The sequence below is a fragment of the Elephas maximus genome, chromosome 5, assembly GCF_024166365.1.
Source record: "Elephas maximus indicus isolate mEleMax1 chromosome 5, mEleMax1 primary haplotype, whole genome shotgun sequence".
NCBI classification, from domain to species: Eukaryota; Metazoa; Chordata; class Mammalia; order Proboscidea; family Elephantidae; genus Elephas; species Elephas maximus.
In genome coordinates, this window is record NC_064823.1 from 143772007 (window position 1) to 143791902 (window position 19896).

Genomic DNA, 19896 nt, shown 5'->3' on the forward strand with positions numbered 1-19896 from the left:
CAGCACTGCATCCGTTTGTTGAAACATCTCAATTGATATTCCGTCAATTCTTAGAGGCTTGTTTTTCACTAATGCCTTCAGTGCAGCTTGGACTTCTTCCTTCAGTATCATCGGTTCTTCATCATATGCTACCTCCTGAAATTGATGAACGTTGACCAATTCTTTGTGGTGTAATGACTCTCTGTATTCCTTTCATCTTCTTTTGATGCTTTCTGCATCATTTAATATTTTCCCCGTAGAATCCTTCACTATTGCAACTTAAGGCTTGAATTTTTTCTTCAGTTCTTTCAGCTTGGGAAACACCGAGGGTGTTCTTCTCTTTTGGTTTTCTATCTCCAGCTCTTTGCACATGTCATTATAATACTTTACTCTGTCTCCTGGAGCCACCCTTTGAAATCTTCTGTTCAGTTCTTTTACTTCATAATTTCTTCCTTTTGCTTTAGCTGCTTGATGTTTAAAAGCAAATATCAGAGTCTATTCTGACATCCGTTTTGGTCTTTTCTTTCTTTTCTGTGTTTTTAATGACCTCTTGCTTTCTTCATGTATGATGTCCTTGATGTCATTCCACAACTCATCTGGTCCTTGGTCACTAGTGTTCAACTCATCAAATCTATTCTTGATGAAAAAAATTATGGTCTCTAAATTCAGGTGGGATATACTCAAGGTCGTACTTTGGCTCTCATGGACTTGTTCTAATTTTCTTTGGTTTCAACTTGAACTTGCATATGAGCAACTGATAGTCTATTACACAGTCTGTCCTGGCCTTGTTCTGACTGATATTGAGCTTTGCCATCATCTCTTTCCACAGATGCAGCCGATTTGATTCCTGTGTATTCCATCTGGCGAGGTCCATGTGTACAGCTGCTGTTTATGTTGCTGAAAAAAGGTATTTGCAATGAAGAAGTCATTGGTCTTGTAAAATTCTATCATGCAATCTCTGGCACTGTTTCTATCACCAACTCCATATTTTCCAGCTACCGACCCTTCTTCTTTGTTTCCAACTTTCTCATTCCAATCACCAGTAATTATCAGTGCATCCTGACTTCACATTCTATCAATATTAGCTGCAGAAGGTGGTAAAAATCTTCAATTTCTTAATCTTTGGCCTGAGTGGTTAGTGTGTAAATTTGAATAATAGCTGTATTAGCTGGTCTTTCTTGTAGGTATATGGATATTATCGTATCACTGACAGCGCTGTTCTTCAGGATAGATGTTGAAATGTTCTTTTTGACAAGGAACGCAACGCCATTCCTCTTTAAGTTGTCATACTCCAGCATAGTAGACCATATGGTTGTCAGATTCAAAATGGCCAACACCAGTCCATTTCAGCTCACTAATGCCTAGGATATCGATGTTTCTGTGTTCCATTTCATTTCTGATGATTTCCAATTTTCCCAGGTTCATACTTAGTACATTCCATGTTCCGATTATTAATGGATGTTTCCAGCTGTTTCTTCTGAGTCATGCCACATCAGCAAATGGAAGTCCCGAAAGCTTGACTCCATCCAGGCCATTAAGGTCAACTCTACTTTGAGGAGGCAGCTCTTCCTCAGTCATCTTTTGAGTGCCTTCCAACCTGGGGGGCTCATCTTCCAGCACTTTATCAGGCAATGTTCTGATGTTTTTCAAAAGGTTTTCACTGGCTACTTCTTCTCAGAAGTAGACTGCTGGGTCCTTCTTCCTAGTCTGTCTTAGTCTGGAAGCTTAGCTGAAACTTGTCCACCATGGGTGACCCTGCTGGTATCTGAATACCAGTGGCATAGCTTCCAGCATCACAGCAACACGCAAGCCCCCACAGTACGACAAACTGACAGCTATGTGGGAGCTTGGAAAAAGGGGGCGAGTAAAACCTATCTTAAGGGTTTGGGTAAAAATTACATGCGATGTAAAAGATATGTAAACAGTATTTTTTTCTTGCACAAAAAGTGATGAGAGAATAAAAATATGGGCATATATATGCATATATATGTGTATATATATATGCATGTCTATGTGTGTGTGTAAATATACGTATATACACACACACACACATATATGTATGCCCCACAGCATTCCCAACAAAGGGATGGTGGATTTGAGCTCTTAACCACTGCAACACCAGGGCTCCATGTATAATGCTATATACAATCCTACACATAGTATATAGCATTATACAACAAAGTCTATAGCAAATATTAGTTACAATATTTAATTAGTTATCCAAAAAAAAAACATTGCCATTGAGTCAATACCGACTCATAGTGACCCTATTGGACAGAGTAGAACTGCCCCATAGGGTTTTTAAAAAGCGCCTGGTGGATGTGAACTGCCGACCTTTTGGTTAGCAGTTGTAGCTCTTAACCACTACACCACCAGTGTTTCCTTAATTAGTTATAGCAAACATATAATATTATATAGGAGCCCCTGGGTAGTGCAAATGGTTAAGTGCTTATCTACTGACTGAAAGGGTGGTGAGTCGAACCCAACAAGACACACCTAGAAAGAAAGGCCTGGAGATCTAAGTCCAAAAGTTCACAGCCATTGAAAACCCTAAGGAACACAGTTCTCTGATAGACATGGGGTCGCCATGAGTCAGAATTGAGTCCATGGCAACCTGTTTCTTTATTTTTTAAATATACATTATATAAAGAAATAAAATTGATATGTAATTTTCTCTATACTGTGAAATGAATATGTACATTTGCAAAACATGCTTTTAAACAAATTAACAGTACAGTTTTGCTGGTAACTCCATCAGGGCATATTAAACACATATACACACACAGCCTTCACAAAGCAGCTGAGGATACTACTACTCATTGTTATCTCCATGATCTATGTTATTAAAATACAGCATTTTCTGTAATTTGGAGACTTTCTTAGAGACTCAAAAAAAAAGTTTTTACAATGTGCTTAAAGTATGAGTGTAGATTGATTGTGTCTGTAACATACAGCCCAGATGCTGATTATACACGGCAATAAAACTGACAGTTCTTTCCATTTTCCCCATCTGCTTTTAACCTAAATGGCAAAAAACAGCTGCTAGAGAAGAGAAAATAGATTTAATGGGATGAAGCAGGAGATTGGGGAGAGATTGCTCTAGCTTCTGATTCTTAAACTTCTCAGTGTGGCCAATACGTTCTCACATAGGTAATATGGACCCAGGATTTGAAAAGGAAGAAGTAGCAATATTCCTTTGACATTTGGGATTCTCTAGCCTATTCCATAATGATTCTAGAGTAATGACTTTATATTTCAGGAATGTTACATCTAACTTTAACCATAAAAGCATGCCACTGAAATCCTTTATATGTCCCTAACAAAAACGACCCAAGATACTTCAGGCTACAATGCTATTTCTGTTTTACAACTGCAATCTACAGAATTTTGTTAATTTAGTAAATATTACAGCTGAGTGAATATTGGCTTCAAGAGGGAAATACTTCGTATAAGGCTAGCATTTTTTGCTATAGGACTGTGTCGATACTAATTGATTACAGGCCATCCCTGTCTTAATGACTTATTCTCAAAGTGATCCATTTTCTCAATCTTATTTTATTTCTTTGATTTCATTCAAGGGTACATCCCCTTGAAAGTAAATTCGACTGACACATTTACAGTTGCTGTTATTAGGTCCTGTTGAGACAGTTCTGACTCACAGTTTCTTTGCACAACAGAACAAAACACTACCTGGTCCTGCACCATCCTCACAGTCGTTACTATGCTTGAGCCCTTTGTTGCAGCCGCTGTGTCAATCCACCTCAGTGAGGATCTCCTTTTTCATTAACACTCCATGTAGCATGATGTCCTTCTGCAGGGACTGGTCCCTCCCAACAACGTGTCCAAAGCACGGGAGAGGAAGTCTTGCCATCCTTGCTTCTAAGGAGCATTCTGGCTGTACTTCTTTCAAGACAGATTAGTTTGTTCTTCTGGCAGTCCATGGTATATTCAGTATTCTTTGTCAACACCATAATCCAAAGGTGTCAATTCTTCTTTGGTCATTCTTATTCACTGTCCAGCTTTCACATGCCTATGATGTGGCTGAAAATACCATTGCTTGGATCAGGCACACAGTAGTCCTGAAAGTGCTTTTTAACACTTTAAAGAGGTCTTGTGCAGAAGATTTGCCCAATGCAATGTGTTCTTTCATTTCTTGACTGCTGCTTCCATGAACACTGACTGTGAATCCAAGTAAAACGAAATCCTTGACAACTTCAATCTTTCCTCCATTTATCACCGTGTTGGTTATTGGTCCAGTTGGTAGGATTTTTGTTTTCTTTATGTTGCATTGTAATCCACAATGAAGGCTATGGTCTTTGATCTTGATTAGTAAGTGCTTCAAGACCTCTTCACTTTCAGCAAGCAAGGTTGTGTCAACTGCATAAGGCAGGTTGTTAATGAGTCTTCCTCCAATCCTGATGCCCCATTCTTCTTCATATAGTCCAACTTCTTGCATTATTTGCTCAGCATACAGATTGAATAGGTATGGTGAAAGGATACAACCCCGACACATACCTTTTCTGATTTTAAACCATGCAGTATCCCCTTGTTCTGTAAGAACCACTGCATCTTGGTTTATGAACAGATTCTCCATGAGCACAATTAAGTGTTCTGGAATCCCCATTCTTCGCAAGGTTTTCTATAATTTTTTATGATCCACACAGTCGAATGCTTTAGCATAGTCAATAAAACACAGGTAAACACCTTTCTTGTATTCTTTGCTTTCAGCCAGGATCCAACTGACATCAGCAATGATATCCCTCTTTGCATGTCCCCTTCTGAATCTGGATTGAATTTCTGGAAGTTCTCTGTAAATGAACTGCTGCAAGCATTTTTTATTTATCTTCAACAAAATTTTTACTTGCCTGTGATATTAATAATATTGTTCGATAATTTCCCCATTCTATTGGATCACTTTTCTTTGGAATAGGCACAAATATGGATCTCTTTCTGTCAGTTGGCCAGGTAGCTGTCTTCCAAATTTCTTGGCATAGACATGTGAGCACTTCCAGAGTTGTATCTATTTGTTGAAACATCTCAGTTGGCATTCTTTCAATCCCTGGATCCTAGTTTTTTTGCCAATGCTTTCAGTGCAGCTTGGACTTCTTCCTTCGATACCATTGATTCTTGATCATATGCTACCTTCTGAAATGGTTGAACTTTGGCCAGTTCTTTTTGGTACAGTGACTCTGTATATCTCTTCTATCTTCCTTTGATGCTTTCTAAATTGTTCAGCATTTTGCCCATAGAATCCTTCAGTATTGCAACTTGAGGACTGAATTTTTTCTTCAGGTCTTTCATCTTGTGAAGTGCGGAGAGTATTCTTCCCTTTTGAATTCCTAACTCCAGTTCGTTGCAAATTTCATTGTAATAATTTACTTTGTCTTCTTGAGCTGACCTTTGAAATCTTCTGTTTGGCTCTTTTCCTTCATCATTTCTTCCATTTGCTTTAGTTACTCTATGTTCAAAAGCAAGTTTCAGAGTCTCCTCTGACATCCACTTTGGTCTATTCTTTCTTTCCTGTCTTTTTAATAACCTTTTGCTTTCTTCATGTATGATGTCCTCCCACAACTCATCTGGTCTTCGGTCATTAGTGTTCAATGCATCAAATCTATTTTTGAGATGGTCTGTAAGTTCAGGCGGGATATACTCAACGTTGTACTTTGGCTCTCATGGACTTGTTCTAATTTTCTTCAGTTTCAACTTGAACTTGCATATGAGCAACTGGTGGTCTGTTCCACAGTTGGCCCCTGGCTTTGCTCTGACTGATGATATTGAGCCTTTCCATCATCTTTTTCCATAAACCAAAAACCAAACCCACTGCCGTTGAGTCGATTGTGACTCATAGCGACCCTACAGGACAGAGTAGAACTGCTCTGTAGAGTTTCCAAGGAGCTCCTGGCAGATTCAAACTGCCGACCTACAGCCATAGCAGTTAACCACTATGCCACCAGGGTTTCCTCTCTTTCCATAGTTGTAGTCAATTTGATTTCTGTGTATTCTATCTGGTGAGGTCCAGGTGTACAGTTGCTGTTTATGCTGGTGAAAAAAGGTATTTACAGTGAAGATGTTATTGGTCTTGCGAAATTCTATCATGTGATCTCTGGCATTGTTCTTACCACCAAGGCCATATTTTCCCACTAACAATTCTTCCTCTTTTTTCCACCTTTTGCGTTCCAATCACCAGCAATTATCAATGCATCTTGATTGCATGTTTAATGAATTTCAGACTGCAGAAGTTGGTAAAAATCTTCAATTTCCTCATCTTCGGCATTAGTGGTTGTGCATAAATTTGAATAAAAGTCATATTAAGTGGCCTTCCTTATGGGCAAATGGACATTATCCTATCATTGCCAGTGTTGTACTTCAGGATAAATCTTGGAATATTCTTTTGACAATGAATGAGACTCCATTCCTTCTCAATTTGTTATTCCTGGTGTAGTAGATCACATGATTATCTGATTCAAAATTACCAATACCAGTTCACTTCAGCTCGCTAACGCCTAGGATATCAATGTTCATGTGTTCCACTTCATTTCTGATGACTTCCAATTTTCCCAGGTTCATACTTTGTACATTCCACTTTCCCATTATTAGTGTATATTCACAGCTCTTTCTTCTCAATTTGAGTCATGAGACAACAGCAAATGAAGGTCCCGAAATCTTTACTCCATCCGTGTCATTAAGGTCAACTCTGTTTCCAGGAGGCAGCTCTTCTCCAGTCATATTTTGAGTGCCTTCCAACCTGGGGGGCTCATCTTCCAGCACTATATCAGAGAATGCTCTCCTGCTGTTGATAAGGTTTTCCTTGGCCAATTGTTTTCAGAAGTTGATCGTCAGGTCCTTCTTCTATTTATATTAGAAACAATTATCTTTCCTCTTAGTGTACGCATTTAAAGGAAGACATAAAAATGTGTTTCTGTGTATATCTGAGTTTCTCTGTGCGTGTACACATGCGTGTGCGTATGTGAGTGTGTATGTATTGGTACTGACTTCATATTTTAGATAGTAACTTCCCTAATGAGTGTTAAAATTTGCATGCATGTATTTACATGGAGAAATTATCAAATGCAAAGATACACTCAATATAAACACTCACAGGGCTTAGGCTTAGAAAAAAAACAGGCTTACATACACGGATCACTAAGTTAAGCAGGACATAGTATAGATTCATAATGCCAGTAGTGCTAAATTTTATATACAATTTTTTTCTTTTGCAAGCCAAGATAAAAATACTTGGACTTTTTGTGGCTGTGTTTTGGATTAATAAGTAATGCATTTTGGGCACCTGATGTGAGTCAGGCACTGAGCTAAGTCTCCTGCTTGCTAATCACTTTAGTTGTAAAAACATTATACAAATTGACTTCACGCATCACTTGCCAAACAGTATTACTCAAATAAGTAGATGGTATTTTGCTTGCCCCCAACCCTGCATTGAGTGATTCTTCCAAATTATCCATTATCTTTTCTCTAAAATCTAGAAAACGCTGTGATCATTGGTAGCATTTGAACTATATAAAGTCTCAACTCAGTCTTTTCCGTTGATTATGTAAGCATCATTCTATAACTCAATTCTAAGGATAAACAATACTTCGACTACGGCACAGATGTCCTCATTTTTATGTTAAGAGTCTGCACAGTTCTTATTTTGTATCTGTTGAGTTTCCATTTTTTCCTGTGTAACTTTTAGGAACCAACACCATCAATGTCAGGGTCACCTCCTGGAATAACCTTCCACTAATATGTTACAATGTTATGTTGCTTCTACTTTTTACATGTGTCCATATGCCTCCTCTTTTCTCCTGCTGCTGCTATTGGCTAGGCTGGCCCTCTTCCTCTCTTTCAGAGGCTGTTACTAGTACATTGTCAGCGGGCATCTTTCCTCCAAACCACTGTCCACTCTGCCTTAGAGTGATTTTTCTAATAAAACTCATCATGCTACTAACCAGGTGTTGAGTCAGTTTTGACTTGATATTCAACCCCATGGGCATCAGAGTAGAACTGTGCTCCACAGGGTTTGCAATGGTTGTTATTTTCAGAAGCAGATCACCAGGTCTTTCTTTTGAGGTGCCTCTGGGTGGACTCAAACCTCCGATTGTTCAGTTTGCAACTGAGTGCTCTAACCATTCTACACCCCGCTCAAAATTCTTCCTTGCATCCCGTTGCCAAAGGAACCCTGGTGGCTCAGTGATAAAGCACTCATCTGCTATCTGAAAGATCAGCGGTTCAAACCCACCAGCTGCTGGGTGGGTGAAAGATGTGGCAGCCTGCTTCTGTAAAGATTTATAGCCTCGGGAACCCTACAGGGCAGTTCTACACTGTCCTATACAGTCACTGTGAGTCAGAACAGGCTCAATGACAATGTGTATCCTGTTGCCATCAGGACAGGCTCTTCTTCAAGATCTGGCCTCAGTTTTCTGCTACAACAGTTGAAAACTGTTTTAATTTCCTCAGACACACACTATTGTCTAACTTTTCTGGGATTTTGCAGAGGCTTTTTCCCCTGCCTAGAAAGTCCCCAAATGCTCGGCCTGTAAAACACACCCTCCTACCTGAAGATTTCTTGATTCTCCCAGACAGACTAAGGTATTCTTTCTTGCAAGTGCCCTGTGCATACCCATCATACTACTTATTACACTGTTTTAGAAGTTTCTGCTCGTGTCAAGTTTCAATTCTCGACACTGTAAACATCCTGAAGGCTGGGACTGTGCCATTTCATTTATAATCTCCAACCCAGAGTAGGCACTCGGACGTATTTGTTGAGTATGTAATATATGAAAAAAAAAAAAGGCTACCTTTCCATAGGTCCTTCTGTTTCAATCATACTCATCAGACTCCTTGGGTTTTTTGAGAAATCAGTTGGGGTTTCTATTCGGTTACCACTTTAAATTCTTTTTGTCATTTTAATCTTTCTTTCCCTCCAATTTATTTCTATTATCATGTTCATTTTGACTTTCTAACATAACTAACAGCACAAATATCTGATTCAGTCTTCTATATTTTTCTCTTAAGAAAGCCATTAATGCCTTTTGCCTAAATGATCATACAACAATTCAATGAAAAAAAAACAAAATGTGTGTACGGATGTGTGTATGTGCAAATACATGCCAGCCAAGCTCTTAACCACTGCACCACCAGGGCTCCCTATATAGTATAACATATGTTATATGAAAAACTTTTTGGAGGAATTAGGTACAAATAAGAAATGACTTGAGGGGAAATGCGTAGTTTCTTATTATGAACAGATCGTCTTAATAAAAATGGTTTCTCTGCATGGAATAGGTGATATGTAACTTTTTAAAGATAATTACTCTACTATATTATTCCATAGCTATTAGAGATTATTCAAGATATGCGTATCAAATTGAGAATTCTGTCAAAATAAGATGAAAACACTTTAGCAGTTACTAATGAACTCCAGAATGGTCTATGAAATCACAGGTACAGCTTCATCTATAAATTTATCTTATATAATTTATCTTCCCTAATTATATTCTGTGGATCTATCCAAGTCGCTGTATGGGTTACATACAGTCAGTATGGCGGCAGATAACTGGGAGTTAATGAGAGACGTTTGTTCAGAGGGAGAACATGGAGCCTCTCTGCTCTGTATACTGAATAATGAACTGGCTCCCTGCCTTCTGTAGGAAGTTAATTATTTTGACTTTTTCCGGGACCCCAGTTTATGACAAAATATAATCCATAAACCTGAGGAAATTAAAATGATGTATAAATTTTGCATTCAAATGTTTTTACGCCACATCCTTCTGACGACTCATCAAAAACAAACCAACCAACTGCCAGAAAGGAATCATACTATTTTGTTTCTCCTATCATAGGCATTATCAGCACATAATCAGAGCTGAAATAATACTGACTTTATACTCTGATAACAGTTGCATTTTGATCCAACTATTATTTATTTAAGGGCTTTTCAAGGCAAAATGACATTATTTAATTGATATAAAAAAAAAAAAAACAGTCCTTTTATGAGACTTGGGGAATAAATACCTAGGTTTCTGCTTCTGTGAGGTTCTCAGAACCAAATTTGAGAATGTAATTCTAATTCCCTACAGCTTAGGTGACAGCTCTGTATCTGAAACCCAGTTCCTATGGAAACTAACAAAACTATCCTCCACAGTACAAAAACTTTAAAAGGTTTCTGTTAGCCTTTGGAGCATGTATTGTTTCCCACATTCTGATTTAGCAGATTTTAAATAAAATGAACAATTTAAAAAATATTTCGCAAACTTTTTTTTTTTAAATCATAAAAAGGAGTTGGCTACAATACAAGATATTTTAAAAAGTACTATTGCATATATATTTCTACTGGGTATAACGTACGCAGAATGCAGCCATATTAGCTCACCTAAAGAGCACAAAAAGGTACAAAAAAATGTAAAACGTGAAGCTAAATGTCGTTATGTTGTCATTGTTAGGTGACAGGTCTCTCTCCCACAGAGCTGCTGAGTAGGTTCAAACTGCCAACCTCTTGCTGAGCAGCTGAGAGCTTAACCTTTTTGTTACCAAGGCTCCTCTAAGTTTAGTGAATTCTGTGTGTGGATCTGAAGTAACACGAAAATCAGGAATGTGCAAAACTGTAATATGCTAACAAGCGCAAAGAGTAAATCGAGTTAATCTATATGCGTTGTGAAAAAGTGGTCAAATTTCATATTGTATTTATTTTTAGAACTTATTTAAAAATGTTTGACTTGATTAAAAGAAAAGCAACTAATGACGTATCAGGATAGCTGTGCTATTAGCTGAGTCATTACCAAGTGCATAATAAATAATCAAAAATCGTGCTTAATTTCGTGAGTGCCTGTGACTTCTTTATCAGCCAGTACAGAATGTGTTATCAAGATGATCAGACCAACTTCCCGCACACAGAAAGGCAGATGAATATGACCCAAATGAATTCAAAATTGAACAAGTGCTATTTAGAATTGAGGATACAACATTTGGGAAGAGGTAAAAGCAAAAATAGCATTAAAAAAGGTTAAAAATATATGGGAAGATGTGTTCATCTAAACAGAAATGGATGAAAAAGACATATATTTAAAGTGATATTCTGTATCATAAACACAGGTTGGAACCAGAGATAGCATTCAAGAATCATTCTTCCTTCTGTTTCTTTATAATCAGGCATGAAGATTATCCAGAGGAAACAGGGGAAAAAGTACCCCCCAAACTAATATCTAATCGCCATCATAGTGCATCTTTTTTGAAAGCCTTCTTATCTACAAGACTAGTAAGAGAACAGCTGAACTTGCTCCATGGTTTACCTATCTGAATAGCACTTCTTCAAAAAAGTATTGTAACTTCTGAGAATTTGCAATGTATCTAAAGAAACACTGAAAAGATACTTAAAAACGTGAGAACTTTGGTAGCATCCTTTCCCTTTCTATAACCTGAACATCCCTGATCTTTTCTTCAGACCAATGAAAAGAAACAGAACCATGTGGCTCCAAACTTTTGAGCCCTGAAAGCCACCCAAGAATAAAGGAGGTAGGATATAAGAGGAGAGAAAACAGACTGAATTCTTACAACCTACACGTTACAACCTTACCAACTACTCAGCATGATGTCTGGGATTTTGTCATAGTGATTTTAAAGCAAAACAATAAGCCACAGAAAATCTGTAACTGGGTCGAACAGAACTAAATGTCTACTTTATAGCAATCATTATCAATGTATTTAAGATATTATACCTCAAAACATGATTTAAGGAATTGTGAGGATTTGATACATAGAGAATCAATTTGTTATTAATGATTTTGTTACCGTGGGCCAGATTGTATATAGATTTGCCCGAGGCATTCCATCTGTTTGAGAATAAGGTTTTCCAGCCAGCAAGGTTCGGACAGCAAAGTGCTGGGAGGAGTCCAGGGAAGCAACAGCTTCTTTTCTTTTATTCCTCATTTTAATCTGCACTACACAGTTTATTGTTTCCTCTCCATTTTCTCTTCAATAGCCCATTTGCCTTGGTCATAGTTTTACCATTAAAAATGTAGGCTTGGAGGTTTTCAAGATAGTGTACCCTGGACTCCCTCTGCCTCCCCCCAGCACTGTCCTTGCCCCAACACTCTTATCTGTGTCTTGGCACTATACTGGTGAAAAAAACAGACATGGTTCTGCCTGCATCACGCTTGCAGTCTATTCAAAATATCTAAGTAAACTGTGGTAATTTCTGAGCAAATGAAATTTAAGGAGATACAAGAACACTTAACTGAGCATAGCAAAGATTAAATTTTAGTACTTATAAAGTAATGTGAAACAGCTCTTTAGTTTTGCTACATTCATTTATGCTTTGACTTTCTCTTTGCTCCTTCCAAGTTCTCTTCATATGCAAGTTTCTTAAAGTTTCTCTTGTCAGGTTTTTCTTAGTATCAGTCAGCCTCTCCTGACTTTTAAAAATGTTCCCTTCTACAATGCCTATAGGGTCGCTGCAAGTCAGACTCTACTCAACGGCATTGGGTTTGGTTTTGGACAATGCCCACCTCTCTTTTCTGCAGGTCGATACGGGAAGGAACATGAGCTTTGGAGTCAAACAGATCTAAGACTGACTCCAGCTTAGCTACTTCACAATTGAAATTTTTGTATGATTTCTTGACTTCCATGAGCCTCATTCTTTTCTTTATCATCAAAGTGAGACTGCTCTCAAAGGTTGGCTAAATGTTTATATGTTCCTTTGGAGAGGAAATAAGACCTTAGAAAAAGATGTCTGAGGCTTATCTGCAAGATAATTAAGTTAATGAATATCTCTAAAGAAGGAGGGTATCTATTAGATGCTAGGTTAATCAGATTAGAATAGAGAAAAAGGAGACCTCAGACACATGTAAAGAGTGGCATCCAAGCCAGTCTGGGGAAGACACACACCCAGCCAGTCTGGGGAAGAGGACACTATAATGAATGTTCAGTATTCTGGTTCCATTTTGGTCCCATGCCATTAAACATTCTATTCATTTAACTTTTCTTTTACTGATTTTATGCTTAAGAAGCACCATTCTGTCTACAGGGAAAGGGATATTCCTTCAGGTTTTATTTGTTCATATTGTTTAATATGGCTACGTCCTCTCAGAGATAAATCTGCTCTCAGTGTTTGATCAATTTTTAAATTAGTCATTCATCCTATGGGTCAGGTACTAGACTTGTTGCTGGACGTTCAGTGGTGATCAGAACAGGACTTACCCTGCCTTCACAGAGGGTATAGATTAATGGGGAAAGTCCGGTGTTAAATAAATACACTGTTACATATACAATCACAAAATGTCATGATTAACAACAACAATAACCAGGTGTTATTGAGCTGACCCCAACGCATGGCAAGCCTATGTGTATCAGAGGAGTACCCCACTCCACAGGCTTTTCAAATGGCTGAGCTTTTGGAAGTAAATTACCAGGATTTTACTCAGAAGCACCTCTGGGTGGAATTGAACCTTCTGCCTTTTGGTTAGTAGCTGAGCACATCAACAGTTTATACTACCCAGGAACTCCATGTGATAATTTGTTGTTGTTGTTAGTTGCCATCAATTCAGATCTGACTTAAGCATAATAGAATAAAATAAAACATTGCCGGGTCTGTTTTTTTTTTTTTTTTTTTGGCGGGGGGGGGGGCGGTCTGTACTATCTCCATAATTAGGGGCACGCAAAATCAGATTCCTAGCTTGCAAATTAGAGGGAAGATTCTGGACCATGCTAAAACCATACAAAAATGTCTTGGAGAAAAAACCACCGATCTTAATCTGGCAGGCATACGCTTTTGTATTAGGGTTCCCATTTTATTTAATTTCCATAAATATCCCCATTAAAGTCAATGAAACAATCAAATGATATAATGCATATATAGTATTCAACATTACGTGTTATTAGATAAATGTTGGTCTCTTTCTATTCTTCCTTCTCCAAATTATTCTAACTTCAAAAGAATGTCTCCCTTCTGTATCTTAACAAATAATTGTTTGAGCAAATACCAGAAATATGAATTTATAATTGGAAACACAAAGCCAGAAAAAAGAATGAGTCATGTTTTTATGCCCAGGATTTACGGTATAGGCACTTTATCCCTCTTACATAGCACAAAGATACTTTTATTTGTTAGAATTGGATTATGAGACATTTACAAGAATAAAGACATACCATATAAGAGGAAATCAACTCAACGTTATTGAAGAAAATGACTGATAACTTGCAATAAAAAATATTCCACTGATAATTTATAGTTAAAATCTAGATTTAAAAAATTACTTTGAATAATATGGAGGAAGTTTGTAATCTTCAGTTTGCCATGTATTAAACTTCTGGAATCAAAAAAGATTTAAAAAAAAAGGTGTATAGTTTTATTTCCACATTTTATGAATTTTACCAATGTTCATTATTCTAATAAGAAACAAATGAGTTACTAAGCTAGTAAATTATGTCACTATAATGACTGATAATAGAGGTATTTTATTCGAGTTGAAGATCAACGTAATTTAGTACCAGATGCTCTACTGATAAAGCTGGTAATGTAATAATTAGAGAAGTAAAATTCATCCAGAGCTTCACGTATGTTTTCATCTCTACTTATAAATTTAATTTACTGGAGCTTTACCTGATACATCACCATCCCAATGTAGGGAAACCCAACGGGATACATTATTTAGTACTACTTTCAAGCTACTAAATTCTACCATTATACAAAATCTATAGAGAATAGAAGAAAAGCTCTATGATAAAAAATAAAATAGACTACATAAGACAGACCACTTTAAATGTTTCATATTGTTTTCTATCTGTTAGGTACAGCACACGCATCTCACCTGTCAACCCACAACAGCTTTCTGGTCTCTTTTCCTATTATCTGGACTTGATCAATCCTCTCCTCTGTCCAGAAAGATACTATTCCCACATATATCTCTTCTCTTAACTCCAACACTCACGAAACCCATTCTTCTTTTCTAACTTTCTATGATTGCAGGTTTCTGCATCTTAAAAGAAATCCAAGGCTGTCCTTTATAGTAAATATTGTCCTTTTAAAAAATCCTTTTTCAGTCAAACTCTTCAATGTGCTCCATATCTGCTTCCTCCAATACAGGTAACCCCCAGGTTAAGAAAAAGATTTGTTCCTAAGTTTATCTTTAAGTCGAATTTGTAGGTAAGCTGGTACAGGTACCTAAGGTTCTTACTTAGCGTCAAGCAAATGTCTGTAAGTATTTGTCACATATGCTCTTTCTTACTCTGAAAAGTGGCTTATCTATCTACCACTCTATCAAAACTGAATCCTCCAAGAACACTATGCTGGTCAACTTTGAAGGCCTTTCTGACTCGAGCTTCATTTAGCAACAGGAGTATCTGACTCAGCAGATAATTCTTTTCTTTTTGGCTGTTCCTCCCAGGGCTCTCTGCCGGTGCTATTTAGGTCCTCTGGCTTTCTTCTCTTCTCTTGCTCTGCTTTCCCCTGGCCAACTGATAGCTTCAGCTATCAACTTTGTGTTTATTATGTTAATTACTTCAAAATCATTTTCTCAGGGCATTGTCTTGCTCCAACATTATTCTAGTCTGTATTATTCTAATACCTATAAATAGCTCATTGGTACTTCAGTATTTCCCAAAATGAGCTTACCGTTATCTTCTTTCCCAGTTGTGGTCTTGCTTCTAGGTTTCTTAAATACAATGATATCAGCACCACCTCTCAGTCTCTTATACTTGAAACTCTGTCATCATCTTGGGTTCATTCATCTCTCTTACTCTTTATCTCATCAAATGGCAGATCTCATCATTTCTGCTTCTACACTAGCTATCACATCCGTTCCCACATCTCCATTCTGACTATTACTAACTGCCCTCCTGCTCTATGACATTTCCCCAGCATCAATGCAATGGCCTCCTAAGAGGCTGCCTGCCTTCTATTCTTTCCTTTGTCAAACTACTGGCACACAGCTGTAAGAGTAATTCTTCCTCAAGATTTAGATTAAAACTACATGCTCAAGTGCATTTCAAATAAAGACTAACATCCTTACACTATTCAAAATCCTACCATTCCAACCTTATTTTCCAGCATTCCTTTGGGTATGAAATCACATTGACACCTGATTTCTGTTTCGTACTGCCTTGTGCTTTCATTCTTATTGCATTTGATCATAACATTCTATTCATTTTAAAAGTTCTTTTCACATATCAGTGTTTCCAATTCTACCTATCCTCTAAGGCCTAGCTCAGGTGTCACCTCCTGCGTGAAGCCTTCTGTGATCGAGTTATCATTTACTGAATGATTACTATATGCTGGGCATGTAAAGCTCTACATATATTGTTTCATTTCAAATAAACAACAATTCTAAGTTTCAGTTGAAGAAAGAGGCTTATAGAGGATGAGTAAGTTGTCATGGTCTCACAGACTATAAATGGTAGGTATATCTGGAGTTCTAGCTAAAGCTTTCTTGCTCTCACTAACTACTGCATATTGCCTTTCATTTGACAGCTTCTGTAATACCTTGAAGTTTATTTGTTCCTCGTGTATGATGTTTATTACTTCCTACATGATTTCAAAGTTATTTATTTGCACGTCAAATTTGCCAGTCACTTGAGGGGAGACCCTGGAGAATTTATGGTGCTTTTCTATGGGAAAGGGAATCCCTGGGAGGTGCAAATGGCTAACATGCTTCACTGCTAAATGAAAATTTGGAAGTTCGAGTCCACCCAGAGGCACCATGGAACAAAAGTTTCGCAATCTACCGTTGAAAAAATCAGCCAGTTGAAAACCCCCTGGAGCACAGGTTTACTCTGACAAACATGGAGTCAGTACGAACAGAGTCAACTCATTGTCAACTGGGTTAAATGAATGCTTACTAAGTATTTGAGCCTGGATGAATTAGTATGTTATTCTCCTATTTGACAGCTTTCTACTCCCAATTCATTATATCTTACATCTTTTAACTAAACTTAAAGGTGTTCAGTAATCTGAGACTTCAGAATTAAATGGCGATGTCTTTTTTGGGGGATTACCTTCCATGATGCCTCTATATGAACCTTTTACTCCAATGATTCTAAACTGCATAATTACTCAAACACAACGTTCACTGCCATCTCGGGTCTTTGCTCTTGATGTTTCTCTTTCATGGAATGCCACCTGTCTCTTACTAAATCATATTTACCCTTCTTTCAAGTCTCAACTAAAAAAAAAAAAAACTTACAAAGGTCTTCTATGGGTAAGGGAGTGCTCCATCAATTAAAAAATTGAGAAGAATAATATTAGACATGTCCATTATTCCATGTTTGTGTCAATTATCCACCGATTCAACTGTCCCTGAAGAGGGTTGTTTCATATACTGAAAAACTCTATGCACACTATTAAATACATAGTAGAGACTTTTTAAAATAATGTGAGCTAAGGTTATTCACAGAAACCCCAGACCCTGGTGGTGTAGTGTTTAAGAATTACAGCTGCTAACCAAAAGGTCAGCAGTTGGAATTCACCAGGTGCTCCTTGGATTCAACTCGATGGCAATGGGTTACGGTTATTCTCATATAAAGTAATTTAGGGCAGTTAATTTATTATGTTGTTGTTTTGTGCCGTTCAGTCAATTCCAACTCATGGCAACCCTACAGGACAGAGGAGAGCTGCCCCATAGGGCTTCCAAGGAGTGGCTGGTAGATTTCAACTGCCAATATTTTGGTTAGTAGCCTGAGCTCTTAACTACTTAGACTGGAAAAAACTGACAGTTTTTGAAAATAACTTAAAATTTCATCTTTTTTTTTCTTTTTGACTACTATGCAGGCCTATAAACTGAGCCTTGGTAGTACAGTGGTTAAGCTCTTAGCTGCTAACCAAAAGGTTGGCAGTTCGAACCCACCAGCTGCTCTTTGGGAGAAAGATGTCATAGTCTGCTTCCATAAAGATCTGCAGCCTTGGAAATCCTATGGGGCACTCCTACTTTGTCCCATAGGGTCGCTATAAGTTGGAATCAACTTGACGGCAATAGTTTTATGTAGGCCTTGCACAAAAACTTGATCTTCTTTCATTCCTCAACAACAATCAAACCTATTTATTTAGTTAAAATTCAGATTCGGCCTCCAAAGCAGTAATACGATGTGCTGGACAGTTAAGAGGTGCTTTCTTAGGTAACAGATACGAGGTAAAGATTTTCCCTGATGCATATTTCTCAAGAGGGTAAAAGCATTCCATTTTGCCTCTTATGTGACCTTGCTTTAACCACATGACTTGTATTTGTCAAGGACAGAGAAATGCATACAACTGCATACCAAATGCATCTGCAATAGTTTGTCAGAATAATTTAATTTTGGATGGAGGTAGTCACTGACTCAAAGAGCCTAAAATGCTCACTAATTTAAAAGAATCTTTTCTACCTGGTGTTGTAATATCACCTTTTTTATACCTGTGTTGGACTATACAACAGTTCCAAAGACTGTGACACTGCAGCTCTGGAGGGGGTGGAATACAATCTCATTACCGTGTTTCTGTGACGGATTACCCCAGCTCAGCCCTTCTTTGTACCCCCACCTCTCCAAGCTGGAAAAGGCCAACAGATCTCCTTTAGACCCAAAAGATCATTCTAGGCACAATCACTCTTATTTTCTGAAATATCCTAAAAACACCTTCCCAAGGGAAGGCTAAGTACTAAAAATTAGTTTTCTTTAAAACAGTCTTTCTAATTTTACCTGTGCTTTAAAAAAAAAAAAAAAATCCTGCCACTTTAACAAGGTATTTAATTAAACTGAGTAAGGGTCAATAAGCTTCTGAAAGGAACATTTGTCTAAGCTAATTGATCAGATTTGCCTTTGATAAACCTAGAATCTACTAAAGAAAATCATGGTTTGGCTTACAGGGGAGGTAGATGGGTAAGCGGGGAATTCAGGGCACATACATTTCTGTGATGGTCTCAGGCAGATTTGTGGGGATTTCAGTGAGACTTTTCCCACGACAGTCTACGATATTGTTGCTACAGGTACACGTGGTCGGGCAGTGCAGAACGCTGCAAGACGGAGCCATGAAGGACTGGTGCCCTGAAAAAGAAACAAATTGCAATCATATTTTTCCTGTTGAATTTCTGAATTTCAAAACACGCAAGCTTAACTCAAATAACAAAGCATGTTACAGAAATAAATTTATCTAAGGCCTTGATCGTAAAATGGTCCTATATTTCTAACATATATATTTAGGAAGCATGCATTTATTTGAGGATCGGCACTCAGAGGAAGCAAATGAGATTTTACAAACTGGTTAGAAAGATGGCAATTTTAAAAAATCTGAACTAATTGTGAGAAAGGCTAAATTCAGATTCAAAACTAGAATGCTCTTCAAAACTATTCTGAGTTGCAAAAAAAGCAGCAATTTCAGACTAATCTATGGTTCATGTCTAATAAGCTTAAAAAGAGCTTGGAATTCATTAAACTTGCAGAGTTTAATTTACTTTGTTTTAAACAAAGAAAAGAAAACGGTGAAACTCTGCAATGGTTCATATAACTGTGGCTCTAATTAAGTAATCGTGCACCAATAAATGTGGGGAAAAATTAGATAATACTAAGTTTGATGGCTGGATAGGTTCAAAATTACTGCTTTCTTTGAAGTTATTGTTATAATTTGTAGCATGCCATTGTAATTGTTAATCTACATGACTCTGTTTTGGCTCAGCAAAATTCAAAATTTCAGCATAAGTAATTATCTGCAGGTATGTTTGAACTATTCAGTATTTGGAAAAAAAACTTTTTTTGAAATAAACATTTCCTGTTCCGATGAAGCCCAACAGAATACCAGCAGTACTGTACCCAACAGGCATCTGCAGACACATGGTTATGGAAGGGAGTAGGGAAGGCTCATTAACCTGCAGAGAAATGGCTAGAGTGGTGGGGACACCCTGGGATGATGCCACTACAGACTGGGTCGTTACTAACACATAGGAGCCCAGGTGGCTTAACTGT

The 19896-nt window shown here is 37.6% G+C and overlaps 1 protein-coding gene across 2 annotated transcripts in view; it reads right to left on the reverse strand.

The window, feature by feature from the left end:
- Positions 1-19896, reverse strand: part of SLIT2 (slit guidance ligand 2) — a 417531-nt gene that overhangs the window by 134735 nt on the left and 262900 nt on the right. Inside the window, exon 9 of one of the 2 annotated variants that reach the window (XM_049886437.1) lies at positions 18843-18950. In XM_049886437.1, the coding sequence (XP_049742394.1) occupies positions 18843-18950 (108 nt within the window). Of the gene's footprint in view, positions 1-18842; positions 18982-19896 lie in introns of both variants that reach the window. The other variant, XM_049886436.1, reaches the window with a different exon arrangement.